Genomic DNA, 19,619 nt, shown 5'->3' with positions numbered 1-19,619 from the left:
AGTGTATCTCTTCAATGGGGGGTGTTGATAGCAGAGGATGCTAAGCATGCAGAAGGGCAGAGGTCATATGGGAAATCTCTGTACCTTCCTCTCAATTTTGCTGGGAATCTAGAAACGTTCTAACATGTAACGCTTTTTAAAAACTCAGTCTGAAAAATTTATCAAATGCATTTCCAAAACAAAATACACTAGAAAATACTCCGATAACATGGCTGACATTAAAGTTAAAACTTAGAAACAATTGTACTTGGAAGAACCTTGAAACATATTTAACAGGCACTTAGGTTGAGCAATCAGTTCATGAATGTGCAGTTTTCTAAACACAGTCTTACAACATGGCTATAAAATTTTAACAACTGCTTATTCTATATACTTGTTTATGATTGAGATTAATTTACATTTTATTATTGCTCATTGAGTTGTCTCTAAGGTTCTTTTTTAATTACCATCTATAAAATTCAGGATGTTATAATTTACTGCACTCTTTTACTTAGTAGATATGTATTCACACATTTCCCATTTGAAGTATTAGCAAATAGTATTTACAAAAAAACTTAGTAAGGACAAGGGGGAGAAAATTGGAACTGTTGTAACAATATAATCAATAAAAAACAATAAAAAAAAACTTAGTAAGGATATACTTACGGCATTACTTCAGCAAAAATGGGCATTTTCTTTGGTAATTATTGCACATAATGATTTTTCATGATATACATGAACTCATGTATGGTAATAAATTAGTTTCTACTTGATACAAATATTATTTGAGTTATTTGATACATGAAGTCTGTTCCAAAAGAATTACATGATCCTTTTCTTTTCTTAATTTAATTTTTAAATACTCATCCTAAGACGTGTTTATTGATTTTAGAGAGATGGGGGAGGGAGAAAAAGAGTGAGAGAAACATTGATGTGAGAGAGAAACACTGATGTGAGAGAAAAGCATAGATTGGTTGTCTCCCACACATGTCCCAATCTGGACTGAATTTACAACCCAGGCATGTGGTCCAAAAGGAAATCAAACTGGTGACTTTTCCTTGTGGAACATAGCCCAACCCACTGATCCACACTAGCCAGGAATACTCAAGAGAATTTAATATGTGTCTACACAAAATGTCCTCATTAATAGTCACAGCATCATTATTCATATTAGACAAAAAGGGGAAACAATCCAAATGTCTATCAAGTGATGAATGGATCAATAAAATGTGGTATATCTTTACAATGCAATATTTTTTAGCAATTAAAAATTATTTAGTGGCACATGCTACACCATGGATAAACTTTGAAAACATTATGCTAAATGAAATAAGCCAATCACAAAGGGCCACACGTTATATGATTCTTTTATGTGAAATGCCAATAAGAGGAAAATGTGTTGTTACAGAATTAATGTTTATATCATCTCAAAAATCATATGTTGAAACCTAACCCCCTATTGATAACATTAGGAGGTGGGGAATTTGGGAAATTAAGGAAGGAGACTTTATGAATGAGATTAGTGCTCTTATAGCAGAGGCCCAAGAGAACTTCTTGCCTTCCACCCTGTGAGGACACAACCAGAAGGCAGCCATGGATGAAACAGGAAGCAGGTCTACACCAGACACCAAATGTGCCAACATCCTCCTCTTAGTCTTCCTGGTCTCCAGAGCTGTGTAAAATTAATGTCTGTTGCTCAAAGGACCCAACTTATGTTATAGCAGCCTGAACAGACTAAAACATCTAGAGTAGTAATTTTCAGCCGGTGTGCTGCACACTCTGGTGTGCCTCAAGATATTTTTAAACATGCAATACCTGACTATTTCACTGTTGTAACCTGCGCCGACCTCCTCACGTTCTGGACTGTCCCCTCCAACTGAACCAACCCCGGGGGCTTGACGCCGCCGCTTGCTATGGCCAGGCCCGGAGCAGCAGCTGCCCACGCCCACCGTGCCACCCACGCCCAGCACCACACCCGCCGCGCCCACACCTGCTGCAGATGCACCCAGCGCGTCACCTGGCTGGTTTGGCTCAGTGGATCGAGCGTCGGCCTGCGAGCTAAGTGTCGCTGGTTCGATCTTCCAGTCAGGGCACATCAGAGAAGGAAAACTCTGACTCCAAAAAACCTCCGCTGCCTTGCGGCATACCTCTTCAGGGGAAAGGCTAAGGGAGTAAACCCCGACAGAAAATCCGGAGCCGGAGTCCCTAAGGCGGTTTGACGTTGTAGTCAACACCGGCAACTCCTGCGGCGCACCTGAAGCCAAGCTGTATTGACTCCGTCTTTCCCTTGGACCCTTCAGCTGCGAAGAGAGGGGGGGTCTGCTGCATGGGTAACAGCAGACCCTCCATATCACCCTGCCCAGGCTCTGTAGCTTCAGCTTCACTGGAGAGGACACTCCAGCGTCATCGCAAGATGTCGATTCAACATGGGAGGAGACAGATACCGTGTCACTCCCGAGTTGGACTGCACAACCATTCTCGGCAGTGCAGATAGACTCTTAAGAAGCTACACCATCGTCTCTCGAGACGGACGGCTGCCGACGACGACCTGACTATTTAATGAGGGGTACTGACATCTTTTTCTTAGATCATCAAATGAAAAAAAAAAATGACAACAGCCAACACAACAATAGCCATCTGTTGTGAATGAATGAAAATTATACCTATTTTTGTCACATAGGCAAAATATATTATATATATTTTTTGGTGTGTCATAAACTTGTAGTAATTAGTTTATGTGTGCCATGAAATGAAAAATGTTGAAAATCGCTGATCAGGATTAGTGACTTCCTAGGATGGAGCACACGCAGGAGGCATACCCTCTGAGGGCAAAAGAAAGAGAAAGCATAATTTCATGTTTCATAGCACTTTTTTTCTAATGTGAAATATTCCTAATTTCTAATATATGTATAGTTCTTTCATGAATACATGGCAATATTTTCTAAATACATGGTTTCTGTAAACAATTCTATACTCGGGGCAATATAGACTTTGGTTTATCACTTAATTTGTAAAATAAGACTTCATTGTTATGCAATAGATCAATTTTCTTAGTTTTATCCGAATTTTACTTGAATACAGTCATATACAACTTTTTAAACTCACAAGTAATTATTGCTATCTATGCTTGCTTTTTTTTTCTGAACTTAGGTGTTGACCAGCAGTGCACTATTTGGAGGAAAGCAACAAGTGTCTTCCTCGGCTCTATCTCATGTACTTGCCTTCAAGAAGGCTTAGACCTGTCTGTTAAAATTCCAAGAGTTATTGTTTTACTATAAGTTTTCTAAATGTTAATTGGAGCTTGAGGAGGAATGCTATATTGATAATATTATTCAGGGACAATGACAATGTTTCATTTCTTTTTCTTCTAAACTGATGTATGTGAAGTGCCATTCTTCTAGCCCCTTGATGACTTCATTTTAAGTAAGGCAAAATAAGCACATGACAGAGGAATTGTCACAATTAAGAGAACCAAATACTTGAGGACTAAGTGTCCATGATGCCAAATTTTCACCACCATGCCAGGATTAAAGTAAAAGAAAAATGTAAATGATTTATTCACTGTATCTGACAGTGAGTAAAATTATACCTAATACATTCTATTCACTCTCTTAGACTGTAGCACGAGAAATACAAATGGTAAGAGACCTGCTTATGAGAAAAATCTCAGTATAAATCTTCTTGTACAAGTGACATCTTTTCCTGTAATATATAAAGTCAAACCATTTACCATTTTCTGAAGCAGCAACTGTGATGTTGTACCACGGAGTTTCTTCTCTATCAAGAACCTTCATGGTCTTAATAGATCCAGTATTGGCATCAATATTGAAAAATCTGTCATCTCCTTTGTTGTAGTCAATGAAGTATCTAGGTAAGAAGATAGATAAATATTTTTTTAACTTGATGTTATAATAAAAATATAAAACTGAAGCAAAGAATGGATTGAATTAAACATGTTCAAATATTTAAATGCATATATTTAATTTCTATATTTTGTTCTTAAGGTTTAACTGGCATTTTTTGTATTTCCATAGCATTGACATCAATTATTTTTATCTCACTTTGTCCTTTGCCCCTGGCTGGTTTGGCTCAGTGGATTGAGCGTCGGCCTGCGAGCTAAGTGTCGCTGGTTCGATCTTCCAGTCAGGGCACATCAGAGAAGGAAAACTCTGACTCCAAAAAACCTCCGCTGCCTTGCGGCATACCTCTTCAGGGGAAAGGCTAAGGGAGTAAACCCCGACAGAAAATCCGGAGCCGGAGTCCCTAAGGCGGTTTGACGTTGTAGTCAACACCGGCAACTCCTGCGGCGCACCTGAAGCCAAGCTGTATTGACTCCGTCTTTCCCTTGGATCCTTCAGCTGCGAAGAGAGGGGGGGTCTGCTGCATGGGCAACAGCAGACCCTCCATATCACCCTGCCCAGGCTCTGTAGCTTCAGCTTCACTGGAGAGGACACTCCAGCGTCATCGCAAGATGTCGATTCAACACGGGAGGAGACAGATACCGTGTCACTCCCGAGTCGGACTGCACAGCCATTCTCGGCGGTGCAGATAGACTCTTAAGAAGCTACAACATCGTCTCTCGAGACGGACGGCTGCCGACGACGACGACTTTGTCCTTAATGCTATTGCTTAGTTTAATTATTAATTCAAAAAATGCATACCAAATTTCATTATCAGTAGACAGTAAAAACACAGCGATTGATAAGGGAGAGACAAAAAAATTATGTCTGAGAAATCTAATGTACATTGGAAGAAAAACAACCAATGCATAATGACATTTCTTATGGTTACATGTACAAATATTTTAGGATAGAAGGTGATGTCAAAGATTAATTTAGATTAGAGTTTCATTGTAGCTGAGGCTTGAAGATAAATATAAAATGCAAAACAAATTACTTAAATTAATTACCATTGTATGTCCATCTCCTAGCACCTTTTTCTAGTCAAAGAGAGAGAAATGAATTAAATGGGAGACGGGTCGCATTACTGACGACAAATTTCTCCTAACCAATTTATGTAATTTGGCAGAGCTCTCATACTAGGAGTGACCTCCAGCTCACTTTGGCAATAAATGATTTGAAAGCAATGGTGTCTACACCATTTTTGTGTTTAGATTTCACGAGGCTTTGTATGTTTCCTCTTATGCTCTGCCACTGCCATAAGAAGTATACGGTTATCCACTAGTCCCAGAAGAAAGATGAGAGACATCTGGGCAGAGCTGTCCCAGTTCACAATCCCAGTCCAGGGTAGAACTACCCAGTAATTGAGCAGATGCAAGACTGAATGCACTAGAGATAAAGAGTCAGCAAACAAAAGCCACCCTAACACAGCTGATCCTCACTTCAGCTAACTCACAGATGCATACGCTGTGGAAATATATTAACTTTTTTTTTAAAGCCTGAGTTTTGTGATTTTACCTTATTCAGCAATAGTTAATTAACATAAATATGAATAAGTCATATAGTAAACAATCATATGTTCTAGAAATGCTCCAAACCATTTCTAGGACTATTTAAGGATAAAAGAGTTCTCGTCTCTCCTTTCATCTCTAATATTTCTTCCCTTTATGTTAGTCTCAGCTTAAGTAACATTTTATCTAGACCTGAAAAAAAAAGTGAACTATTATGTGAAAAATGGAAAGAATATTTGAATATTAAAACTGAAGTACAAAGATCCAACTTAAAGAAAAAGCCTGAGTTGTTTTAAAAACAAATGTATGTTTCAATGTAGCTAGAAAAATGCGCGAGTTTGATGGACAGACAGTAATACAAGAAAGACCTGTAGCATATGGTAAGGAGGTTTTACTTAAAAAAAAAAAAAAAAAGTAATGGGACAATTTTAGGCAAAGAAAATACTCTTTTTATGATCTGGAAAAATCACAGTGACTACTTTAGATCTTGGATTGTAGAAACGTAAAAACAATTCAGGAAAGAAATTATACCATGTTGGACAAAGGTGGGAAAAATGACGAAGTGGAAACAAGTGCACCGAGTAGAAATTACAAATAACTCGTGTGTGTGTGTGTGTGTGTGTTTGGTCTTCTGTGTAATTAATAAGCCTATTCGCTGAGCTGGATAAAGAGGCAGGGAGAAAAAAAAACTCTCTTTAGGAGAAAAATAATTTATGAGAAATCAATCATTTTGACACATTATGTTTAGATGTCAATTAGATAAGCATGTGTAATAAAAGCAGAGAATTAGGTTTCAGTGTGAATTTCAAGCATGATTTCTGAATAGAAAATATAAATTTGACTTATATTAGCTTAAGTTTAAGGTACTGTGAACAGTATTGTCCCATTCAGAAGAGAACTTTAAGGAGAAAGGAGGTGAAAGATTTGAGCATTACCGCACCTAAATTTTTGAGCCTAAAGTGCTAGTAAAAGAGAGAAGCAGTTCAAAGGAGGAGAAAAACTGGGGGAATGGAGGGCAGAGAGGACAAGAGAGAAGTGGGTAAGGGGGCAGCTATGCTAGTATTAGTGGTTAAATGTTTTTAGGAGAAATATATTTTTATTTGAATTTTAAAATAAAACCTATGTTTAAATTTTTTTTTTAAACTAATAAGTATAATGTTAGGCCTGCTGTCCTCATACTCATGTTATTCAATTCTTAAGTTTCTTTGCAACCTAACACCCTTGAGAAAGCTTCAACATAAGGGCTAGATATCAGCCATTTTTGGATCCAGAGTCTTATTCATGGAGTTGCAACTGAATTTTAAGTCAAGGAGAACTAAATAGTTCTGCTTAACTACCCTTGGATTTCTGCCTAGCCATAGAAATAAAAACTCAGGAAAAGGGAAAGCAGAAATGTTAGAAAAAAAAAAAAAACTATTTGAAATATATTAGGAGACTAAATGTAGAAAAAAATAATGCTAACTATTAAAATTAAGAAGTGACATGGTTCCATTAAGCTATTTATCATACAATAAAAAATAGACAATGATATTCTCAGTAGGTAGCTTTCACATAATTTTCATAGTAACATCTATTTTATTTTACAAACCTTCAAAAAGTAAGCACAATATCTTAATACTTTATGAATTTATATATATATATATATATATTTAGTTTGGATTGCAAGTTACATATTAATTTGATATTTTGAGGAACATCTAACAAATATAATAGTAACCATTTGCTTAGGTAATATAGGTCCCAAATTTGGATTAATGGTAAAACCTGAAAAATTAGAATTTTGAGAACTTTTTACATTCTAGCCATATCTTTCAAAAAGAAACCAGTGTAAATTGAAGTTAGAGCATATATAACTGGACAAGATGTTTAAAATTATTCTTCCAAGTCTACTTTACTCCTTAATATAGTCTATATAGGGGTGATATGTGATACTGGGAGGAAGCAGTTATATACACAAGTGAGCTATTTACAAAAGCTAACATTTACGGAGTGCTTACAATGTACTGCATAGTGCTTTAAGTGTTTTCTAAATATTAGTTCATTACATAGTCAAAACAACTGTATAAGGTTGTAGCCCCTTTTATAGAGAAAACTGAGGGACAGAGTGATGGAGAATGTTATCAAACATCAAGGAGCTAGTTAATGCAAGAAATTAAAATATAATCTAGGTCTCTTATGTAATATTTATAAGCTTCTTTTTAAAAATAAGATGATTCTTGAGGCTTTATATATTAATTCAAAGACTATTATTTGAGAGAGTACAAGGAAGGAAAAATATTAAAAAGAGAAGAAACAGCAAAACCTGAGAATTATTTAGACACAGATTAAATTAGGGAACCAAGTAAGCAAAATAAGAAAATAAAGTATTTGTAAACTAATATAATCAATAGTCAGAGGATAACTGTGTTGATATTAATTCAATGAAAGAAATGAAAAGAAAATGCATTATATTGAAAAAAATAAAAGGTTAATATTCAAATTAGAATACATGGGCCAACAAATAGGCAAACAAGCTATGACAACAGCAAACAGTCACTCAGTAGTGATTAACTTTATCCAAGTATTTTCTTCAAGAGAAGCTACTTAAAACAAATTATCCAGTTCATCATTTGGAACTCAATTTCTCTTTGATTATATAGGCATGGACTCAAGAAAATTAATAGTCATGTTAAAGGGCATTGGGAAAGTTATTTTTCATTTTAATAACAAAAGGCAGTCCTCAGAAGCACTTATTGTTTTGATTATAGTTTGTCCATTACACTGTAAGAAATTAATTAAAAACTTACTAGTGAAAATCTATTTTTACAGTGACTTACTTGGAGAAACATCTGTTGGCTTAAAGTGTAGGAGATTTCTCTCAGTTGTTACACTTTAGACACTTGCAGACACAGAACGTGAGTGGTAAAGCAGATTTATTTGAGGTTTTGCCTCCCAAACAGCTGTTTTTCTAAGTCTGACTGATCTTGACTAATAGATGGGATCAAGTTTAATCAATATACAGCCTGTGGGATACTTGAGCAGCTTGGCCTTGTCTTTAACAACAACAACAACAAAATCATACCTGAAATATAACTCGAATTCATTTATAATATAAGGTTCTCTTCATTCATTTTTTTGGATACAATTTATCCAACTAGTCATTCATCTAGAATATAATTTTTTTCAAAAAGAAAACACTTGATAAATAGTATAGTGTGTTTATATAATAGGTAGTGCATGGAGCCCATAGATATTTTGGAAATTTTTTTAAATTTTCTGAACAAAAATGATCCAATGTAACAAAAGGATCTAATAGAAGTAAAACCCCTGAAAAAGAAATGATGTTCCATCATCTTTATTTATGCCTCCACGTTTTTAAATATCATAGGGTCTAATAATTCCAAGTCTAAAAATACTATGAAATCAAGGCATTTTTTATTTATTTGATATACCTACACGAAAGCTAGTAAGTTGTTTTAGTCTCCAGTCAGTAGATTACCATAATGTCATCAAACAAGGGCTTAGCTATTCATTCCAGGGCTAAATGAGTAAATTACACCAACCCGCCCAGGAAATAAGTCAGGACTGAAATTTGGGGAGGTTACCACTATATGCTAGGCTATTAGATAAATTTCAGCCAAAAATAGAGAAGAAACTACAGGTTTACTGTAACTTTATTAAAGCACGAAAAGTGACCATATTTTTACCCAGTCTCTATAATTAATAGCTGTGTGATTTGCAGTCATTCTGCCCTCAGTTTACAGATATCTTCATCTATGTAAAACCAGGGTTGTCTCAGTCATATTTAGGCCTCTTTACATTCTCAAATGTCATGTTCCCATTGGAAATAAAGTTCTTAGTCAATGGAGATATGCTAACTTGGATGTGATGTAATTATAATACACAAGTTATAGACAAAGACTTCTGATTTAAGTAGGAGCCTGTTTTCTCTCTGTTTTTACACAATTAATATTAAATATCCCTAATGAGTTGGCTCCTCTGTATCGGAAGACTATGACAGTTTTGATAAAGGTATGCGAGGCTTGTTATTTTAAGGGTCCAATTAAGCTGTATTTGATGTTCACTAAGATACATTTTTATAAGCAAATTTGATCTAAAGAATAAAACTCATATCACATGGCATCTGTAACATGATTATATTTTGAAACAGTCTATGTTTTTTCTTTTCAAAAGTTTAAATTCTTCATTCACACATTCATAATTAGTTTTTTCTTACTCTTCAACTTTTCAATATAACCTTGTGATTATTATTAAATATCTCTTAATTTTGCTGTTATAGCATTCACATTAATGTGGTATTTCTAACTCCCATCTCATCATGAGCTTGATGAAAATTTCAGAGATGCATTAAAAAACAAACAAATACTAATAAGGATGCAGTGATTATACAAGGACCATTTTGCTCACTAAGGCTACAATTAAATTTAAAACAGGCTGAGTAAAACTTCTAATTCTTTGCAACTCTTTTTAAAGAATATTTTTAAGTTTCTTTTTAATTTGGCAAATATTTCCAACACTAATCAAAATTTTATTTCTTATGTTAGCATGTGTATAAATGGCCTATTGCTTCCTAAATAACACCATGTTGAGTGTTCAAAACAATTAAGCATAATATTTGTTGTTTACTTTAGATTGTTTTAAAGTTATTATACAAATAAAAAATTGAAAATGTTAACAATAAATAAATGTACAAACCCAGAGTAGAAAAAAATAGTTAGGATGATAATATATACATATATTTCACACTAAAATTCTTCATCATTATGAGAAATTGTTAATTGAAGACTTTAATAATTTCCTTGTATTGTACTAAATCACATACTGTATGTCTTAGTGGTATCATATTTACTACTGTATGTTCTAGTATATAAAAAGAGACTTGACTCTTTTGAGCATCTCTTTTCCAGTGTATTAAATGCATCCAGGTCCTGGCATTAATAAATGGTTTTCTGACCCTCCAAAACATCAATTTCTTTCTTTGTGATACTTGACTTCTATACATTCACTTGTTTATGGTTATTATTGTTATTAGTAATAGTTATTAAAATATATAAGAGGCCTGATATTGTGGCTTTAAAAACAAACAGGATTTTGGGAGGAAAGCAAAACTGGATTGAAATCATTTACCACTGTGTAAACTTAGCCAAATTACTTAACTTCTTGGGCCTTACTTTCTTCATGTGCAGAACGGGACTAAATATACAGACTCTAAGGTTCTTACAAGGTTTTTTGGTGTGCTATACAAAGCCTCTAGCTCACAGATGGCAAGCCATGAAGGCCACTAATTTTAATGGTCACTTGATATAAGTTCACATTTCCAGAAAGTTCTCTAGTTTTTCATGTCCAACAGGAGATTGTTCATCCCTCAGTAGGTACTAGGGAGATTCTGAAGTCCATGTACAGCCTGTGAGCGCAGCCTGTTTAAATCAAGAGTTCTTCATTGCAGGTAAAGTAGCCTGATTCTGATTTTCTTTGTAAAATGCTGGTGATTATATTGCTGCCAATTGCACATTCTTGTTTTGAGTTGAAAGAGACAAAAGCTAGACACAGTATGCTCTTAGAAATCTGAAGTGTCTTAGTAATAATTTAGAAAATTGAAATACAAAAGACTGAAGTCAGAAAGCTTTTCACGAATGCCTGTAAGACTCAAATTCCCTTTCATTATCAATTCTGCAAACTTGGAGTTAATTGCATTTCAGGGCACATTGCAAAATACATCTTTTCAATATGCTTTTCCTTAATTAGTACAAATGTTTGGTCCCTGAGAAAGGTGAAAAAAGTATAAGGCTTCTTTTGTGTGTGTTAATGTTTCCTGTTTTTTATTCAGTGTTTGTACCTAGAGGCCTGTGTGAATGACACATTTTTATTGAAATCAAGAATAAATATTATGTAAATTATACCCTGAAACAGCAGCCATGGAGTCTAATTATTTTGAGGTAGCTTTAGAAGGATTTATTTTAGTTGTCTAACCAAAACAAAGCAGAAAGAATAATGCATATGCTAATGGTTTGTGCTTCTCAATATTTGCATTTGGAGACAATCCACATATCATCTTTGCGTCCCAACAACTAGAAGAATGCATTTAAATAATGGTGTTCAATTAATGCTCTCAATAATATGGAGCAATTACTGAGGAAATTAATAACATATATTATTATATATTATATATAAATGGTTTATTTTATTAAATAGAATATATAGGTTGCTGTGCATTATGTGAGACATACATATTGGTATGTGTTTCCCAAAAATGTTTTTTTCAAAATCTCTTCTGATGAGTAGCACTCCAGTTTTACCAATGTAGCAGTCAGTTTGGTTTACTCTGTATCAGGGTTTTTCAACCTCAGCACTACTGACATTTTGTACCAGATGTGTTTTTGTTGTGAGTCCTATCCCTGGACCTACCCCCAGGTGACAGTAACTGGCATTCATCTCCCAGTTGTGACAACCAAACATGTTTTCAGACATCGTGAAATGTCTCCCAGTAGGGAAAAATTTGCCCTTGGGCAAGAACCACTGTTCTGTGTGGAATGGATATTTTGGGGTATGTTGGCATCTATAGAGTAACAACAAAAGAAGTTTGTCGCTGACTTCAATTTTTCCTCTTCTGACCTACCCTTTTGGACCATCTATGCCACTCTTTATAGCATTTAAAAAATTTATTATTCTTTACTTTGATTTGCAAGTCTTCCCATCATTACTTTGATTATAATTGCTCATACTTGTCTGCCCATTCTCTCCACCAATGATTTTGTTGCCAGTATAAATTTCAAAGATGTCCGCACAAAGCCTTTTCATGTTTTCTCTGTAGCTTCTCTCTATAACCTCAGAGCTTGCCCTTCTCACAGGTAACTGAACCTCTTTTTATGCAAAAGAACTACATTTTCTTTCTCTTTCTTTCACCTGTCTCTTCCTTAACTTGGGTTTTGAGCCTCAAATCAATCTTCAACTCATTCTATCTAGATGTTGTGCATCTTCTTCCATGCACACTTCATATCTTTATCATTCTTATGAAAGAATGTAATTTTTTAACGTTTACCTCTCCACTGGACTTCAAGTTGCTGCTGCTGTATGTGCATATGTTAATTTTTTTATCACGAGGACTATCATAATATCTGCATATGATGAGTGCTTTAAATATTACTTTTAAAACTAAATGTACCTCCCACTTCACTTCTTTTAATTAAAAATGGATCTGACTTTTGACCCAGCAATACCACTTCTGGGAATATATCTGGAGGAACCCCAAATACTAATTCAGAAGAACATAAGCACTCCTATGTTCACTGCAACATTATTTACAATCACCAAGATATGGAAGCAGCCTAAGTGTCCATCAGTAGGTGAGTGGATAAAACAACTATGGGACATTTACATGATGGAATACTACTCAGTTGTGAAAAAAGAAGAATATTTTACTCTTTGCAAAACTATGGATGGGCCTGGAGAACGTTATGCTAAGTAAAATTAGCCAGTCACAGAAAGTTAAATACCACATTATTTCACTTGTATGTGGAAACTAATGAACAAACTGAACTAACAAGCAAAATGGATACAGACTCATAGATGGAGAGCAGGATGACAGCTAAGGGGATTGGGAGAGGGTAATGGGTGGAGGGATTGAGCAAAAAGGAAAAAGGACTCATGGACCCAGACAACAATGTGGTGATAATAGGAGGGAAGGGGGTATAAGGGTAGTAAATGGTAATGAAAAAAGACAATATATTTTTAAAATAATAAATGAAAGATACAGACTTGTTTTAATATTGAAAAAAGTCTTACCAATGTTTATCAGATACTTTAACAAACTAACAGCATGGGATATTTTTATTCTCAGAAGCGTTGTCACTGAATGACATATTAACAGTAAAATATTTACTGAACACTTACTGACTGTGCTAAGTATTTTATATCAATCTAATTTAATTATTTCAGCATACTTATACAGCATAATTATTTCTGCTTATATACTTGGAATGTACACTCCAAGGTTGTATGACTATAAAATCACACAGCTAGTCAGTCAAGACTCCAGAATTCCCACACTGGTCTTCCTGTCTTCAGAATCTAGTCTCCGAGTCTGCACTCTACGCAGTCTTGGCAAGTTGGCATTTATTGAGTGTCTACTAAGTGCTGGCCACTCTGCTTAGCACTGTATGCACATTGCTTCATGCTTTCTCACAATAACTTAGAGGTAGTAGTTTTCTTCTTCTACAGGCAAGGGTAGATGATTTCATAGAGGCGCATAGCTATGGTGACAGAACTAGGAATCAGGTAACTATTATTCCCAAATCCTCCCTTTTTGCACTGTGTCTGTATTTCTTCGCACAAAGGGACCAAATCTTCTCTACTTTGTGATTAAATATTTCTACAAATTTTTCCAGTCAGTGGAGATAGCTACATATATTCTTAATTTGACAGAAACTCATCTGCTACATTACTCACTTAAAGAGTCAGTATTATATTTAATTGTATTAATAGAAAAAATGACCTAGAAATAACATATTTAAGTATTATTTTATAAAATTTAAGTACTGCAAGGCAATCAAAATATTTATATGTCTAAAATTTTGAAGCATAGCATACCTTACTAAACTATTAGCACTGTCGGGATCTTGTGCCAAAACTGTGCCAACAGCGGTCCCAACCTTGGCATTTTCATAGACCTCCATGATGTAGGAAGGCATCGAAAACAGCGGTGGTTCATCCACATCACCGACGATGATCTTCAGCATGGTAGCGTCTTTAAAAGGACCCAAGTGAGAGAAGCGAAAATCAAGATGTGTATTTGCTCCTTCTATGTTGAGGGTGTAGGACTTCTTTTTCTCATAGTTCAGTGGCTGTGAGGAAAAAAAAAAAGATTCCCAGTATTATGACTATTATCACTATCACTTTCAAACAAGGATATTTTTTCACGTTTTAAACAAGCTAATATGAATACATTTAAGTCTATTTATTTATTTTTAAACCTGATGACTTGGTTAGTTTATAACAATACCTAAAGCAGAACTCATGGAAACTAAAGTCTAAGATCAATCGTGACTTTTTACAACCATGAATATTATGATAACCTGGTATAAAAATATTATCCACAGGCAAATTAAAATCGCTTTTGGGAGACTCTTATTCTTAGTCTCTTCAAATGACGTTTTTTTTCCTACCTCCTCACCAATCTATATTATTGACCTTAAACACAATTGCTATTAATTTGTTACGTTTTAAAGCTAAAATAGGTACTCTTTTTTTACATTTTTCATTTAAACAATTTATCTTATATCATTGATTTTTATCTATCATCTTATTTTTACCTTGCTGGTTTTAAAGTTTGTGTCATATTTTAAAATGTTTTTTTTTAAAGTTTTCAATTCAATGATACTTTTTTGACTTTAGGAAAATGAGTTATACACTTTTGAATTTCATTTTTGTTTTTTTAATTGTTTTATATTAAGTAATTTTACCTTTTACTGGTAATGCATTCATGTATTTTTAAAAAAAATTATTATATTTTAGTGTAATCAATTTTGTTCTTTAAATTATACTCTTTTGTCTGTTAATATCATTAATTTTTTGCTTTGAGTTTTAATTATTTAATATTTACTTTTTTTCTATTAATGATATAGGTCAAAAATCGTAAATTTGACTTGGCATAGAATAATAAATAAGGTCACTATGACATTTTATCTCAAGGAATATATGGTCTACTGTAGACTATGAAATAGTAAATTGATATTTATAGCACTTCATACTTAGTGCTTTAAGACTGAGTACTATGGAAATTAATAATAAGGATAAAAACCTAGGTGCATGTAAGTAGCTAGGCAATGTTTCTAAGAGGAAGTACCTTGCAGATAAGAATTGAATGTTTAGAAAGTGTTAAATATGATGCACTTAACAGGCTCTGCGACCTAGACCTAACGTGTGTTCAGATTTATGAGCTTAGAAAGTTGAGCTCAATGTGAAAGGTCTCCATGGTGATGTTAATGCAGGTGATCTGGAGACCGCCTTTTAATTTCAACTTGGTAAAATACCCACTGACGCTGGCTTTCCTTATTATAATAATATCTACAAGAAGCTGAGGATATTTTTTTAAATCCTTATTTCTGTCACTGATTTTGCACTAGCTTGCGTCAATCCTGAAGCCGTTTCTCTTAGCATGATCAGAGAATGATTATTCCTTATGGAAGACCTCAGATATTTTCCTTTACGCTGATGGCCAAGGAGAAGCTGAGTAGAAAATGTATCCTTACAGAATTTTATAAATTGAAAGATTAGTCTTGCTGTTGTTTATTTTCCTTACCTCTTCTGAATTGCTTTGGATAATTGGCCTTCCCAGAGACTGGTGATTGCATAGAAAGAAAAATAATTGTTTAATTTTCAAACTCCATATTAAGAATCTAAAACCTAGACAACTTCTCAAGTCATGGAGACATGGATGAGACTAGGTCACCACAATATTTTACAAGTTTTTATAATATAAAAATGTTTAAATATCTGAAAAACTTAAATTCTCTAAAATGGATCATGTATATAATATATATTCATTTAAATGATAAAATCATGTATTTTAGGTGTACATATTTTAAAGAAATATTAATTTATTCTATAATTAGTGATTCACCAATTGGGAGCCATTTTCTTCTGAGGAAATTCAAACTAGTAATGAAGTGCGAAAGTAACTAGCATCCATCTTGGTTTGGAGTTGTACAACCCCTCGTTGGACTCACAGAGCTGACTCCTCTCTCCTTAATATCAGTGGATGAGAACTTTTCTTTGTTTAATTTAATAAATTTTATCCAAATTCAAATAACCTAGGCTAGCAATGGTACACACTTGCTGGTTGATGAATATGGTCCTTCTTGGCTCAGAGGATCATGGATTGTCACAATCTGGGCTTGTTGCTCTTGGGATGCAACATCCTTGGCGAGTTTACTATTTATTTAAGATTTATAGAGTCAACCTACTGCATCTGGTAGACCTTAGAATGACTCAGGTTCTTCTCTGTAAACATGAGTATTGAGATCGTAAAGCTAAAAAAAAAAATAGGATGGTTAACATTTCTTTCTCATGATAACAGAATTTTAAAACATACATCTCCATTTAGTCACTGGTGTTGGCATTCATACTTTTCTAACTCTCAGTGAAATTGTGGAGGTAATTTTGGCCACTTGTCCTCATCAGATATTATTATGAAGCTGTGTATCCAATGTAAAAGACATCTCTTTTTCCATGTTTTAGCAGGTCCCTCTGCAAGCTAGAAGTCATTCATCTTTACACTAAACTACCTATTATTAAGAGGCAGGCTGTTAATTATGGACACATCATTTAATGTTTATGATTATCTGATATGTATTTAACTACCTCAAGACAGGTATAATAATTTTGCAGAACTTGTTTGCCAGGACTGGCAGAGAGATTGGATAGAGACTCATCGGGAGCCACCAAGGAATAAGAGGATTATTTCTGATTGGGAAAGGAATTTAGAAGCAGGAATATAAAAATATTTTAACAACCTCATTTATGAAAAAAATCATCAGTGCTGAATTGCAAGTTTAGAGAAAGAGAGAATAAATTATATCATTTTATTTATTCTTAGTAATTGTAAGTTAATGTATACAATAGAAAGTATGTTAATTCTTTGTTTTGTATTACAACTACAATAGTATATAGTGATTGGATTAGAATTATAGCTATATATTACTTTAAGTCTGGCAAAGCTATCCAAATACTTATCATCTATACATTTTAAAGAGATCTTTTAGTAATTTCCTAGTAATCTTTTGTTCCTGGGAAACTATTTAGAACTCTCTGAATTTTACTTTCCTTAGTTACCAGAATATTTTTTACTTAAAATAGTCTACAAAATACAGTTTACCAGAATCAGAGAAACTTGTTATCCAATAATTAGTTTTGTTGAGATGTTACAGGAAAAAAAATTTGGAAAGAAATTTACCCAGGCTACTCTAGTGCCAAAGAAAACAATAACATAAAATGTGTAGCTGAGAGTTTATAAGACACAAAACACATTTTTCATCCTTAAAAAACACATAGAAAACAACTGTATTAAATAAGACATAGTATGAACTTAATAAATATAGTAGTAGAACCAAAAAAAAATTATGAGTAAAAGGAAGAGCTTGTCCAACTCTACATTAAAATGCCAACTATCCATGCCTTTAGGTCTTTCTGGCTGGATTCTGACAATAATCATTCAGATTGTATAACTGATTAAAATACTCAAGCTATATTTTCCAGTTCCATCCATGCTGTCACAAGAGGTAAGAGGCTCTTCTTTTCTTCTGCTACATAATATCCCATTGTATAAATATACTACATTTTTGTTTTGTTTTGTTTTGTTTTTGTTTTTTCTGATCTGCTCATTTACTGATGGGCACTTAGGCTGGAGAATATTATGCTAAGTGAAATAAGCCAGTTGGTGAAAGACTAATACCATATGATCTCACCTATAAGACAAAGTGAATTAATGGGCAAAATAGAACCACAGGCATAGAAAAATGGAATAGACTGAAAGTGACCAGAGGGGAGGGGGGAGGGCGACAATGGTGGAAAGAAGGGGAAAGGACTAGGCAAAGAATATGCATGAATGACTCAAGGACATAGACAACAGCGTGGGAATTGACTGGGAGTTGGGAGTCAGATGGGTGAAGGAGGGAACGGGGGAAATTTTGGACAACTGTAATAGAATAACAATAAAAATGATTTAATAGTAATAATAAAAATAAAATAAAACACTCGACCTAAAGAAAAAATGAGGAGAGTTCTTCCTTTTACAACTGCTTGAAGACCCTTTAAAAGAGTAGGCACCAGTTGTTGATAATTTGTTTCCCATTATTTATTCTATAAATTTTGCCCGACCAAGATATTTGGTGTAGGGGTCAGAGTTGATACCATGAATATAGTTTATTCTATTTAATGACATTGCAGAACAATGACAATTTTTTCTTTTTTTAAAACTGCAAGACTGTATTATCAACTCCAGTTAGAACATTTTTCACAGAGATTGAAGTGATATGACCACAAACTAAGGAATGCCCTGAGCCATCAGTAACTGGGAGAAGTGAGGAATGGATTATGATCCAGAGTTTATGGAGGCAATGCATCCTAGCCAGCGCTTGGCTTGATTTCAGACTTCTTCCTTCAGAACTGTGAGGTAATGTTTGAAGCCACCCAGTTTGTTGTAATTTGTTACAGGAGCCCTAGAAACTAATATAGATTTCTTTGCTTTATATCAAAACACAATGGAATTTTTCTTTTTCTTTTCTTCTCTTTTCTTTTTTCCTTTCCTTCCCTTTGCTTTCTTTCTTTTCTTTCTCTTTCTTTCTTTCTTTCTTTCTTTCTTTCTTTCTTTCTTTCTTTCTTTCTTTCATTATTTTTCTTTCTTTCTTTCCATTTATTTTAGTGTGATGAAAGGTTTAAATAGCATTGGGATCATTTGTCCCTTAAAGCTTGATAGAAGTTCCTTTGTCTACCATCGAAACCTGAAGTATTTGGAGAGCTAGTTTTTTTTACAGGTTTCTCATTTTCTTATATGAAAACAGTTCATATGTATTTTCTATTTGTTTAACATTGCTTTTTAAGAACTGACAAAAATATACTCTATCTGAAATTTATTTGTGTAGTATTAAGAAATATTATGTTACATTTTTCATTTTTTCTAGCTCTTTATTTCCTATTATTCCATCTACATTTCCTAATAAAATTAAAGCTTATTTATTGATTTATTGTTTATTGTATTGTCTTTCCAAAAAATAAAGGTTTTTATATTTAATATTATGTTATTTCCAACCTCCTTTTGTCTTTAATTATTTTTTCTACTTTTATTTTCCCTAAATATTTTAGTGATATATTTAATTTTATTATTTTATTTTGTCTTTAATATATTTAAGATTATAAATATACTTTCAGAAGTACTTATTTTGTATCATAATTTTCCTGTACCTTTTAATTTTTTTTGGCTCTGACAGACTCTTTGATTTGTAGCTAGTACTAATTAAGTAATCAATGAATTTATTTCACTTGTAATCTTATTTTCTTACAAGAAGAGGTATTGTTTCTACATTTTTTTGGACACATGTTGTGTACATTTTAACCCATCAGTCTGGTCGTGATGTTTATTGTACTCAGTGTTCTCCTATCATTTTCCTTTGCCACCCACAGCTATTTTGGTTTGATGATTATTCATCAAGACAATGTTTCCTCATATTTAATATTC

The 19,619-nt window shown here is 33.8% G+C and overlaps 1 protein-coding gene across 3 annotated transcripts in view; it reads right to left on the bottom strand.

Moving 5' to 3' along the window:
- The window catches only part of CDH18 (cadherin 18), a 259,346-nt gene that overhangs the window by 54,279 nt on the left and 185,448 nt on the right, over nucleotides 1-19,619 (bottom strand). For all 3 annotated transcript variants that reach the window (XM_090276205.1, XM_090276206.1, XM_090276207.1), the window contains exons 6-7: nucleotides 13,976-14,229; nucleotides 3,710-3,846 (exon numbers count right to left, since the gene is read on the bottom strand). In XM_090276205.1, the coding sequence (XP_090132331.1) occupies nucleotides 3,710-3,846; nucleotides 13,976-14,229 (391 nt within the window). The remainder of the gene's footprint in view (nucleotides 1-3,709; nucleotides 3,847-13,975; nucleotides 14,230-19,619) is intronic.

The sequence above is a fragment of the Furipterus horrens genome, unplaced genomic scaffold (genome assembly GCF_987537825.1).
Source record: "Furipterus horrens unplaced genomic scaffold, mFurHor1.1.pri manual_scaffold_5, whole genome shotgun sequence".
Lineage (NCBI taxonomy): Eukaryota > Metazoa > Chordata > Mammalia > Chiroptera > Furipteridae > Furipterus > Furipterus horrens.
This window is presented reverse-complemented; position numbering and strand designations above follow the sequence as displayed.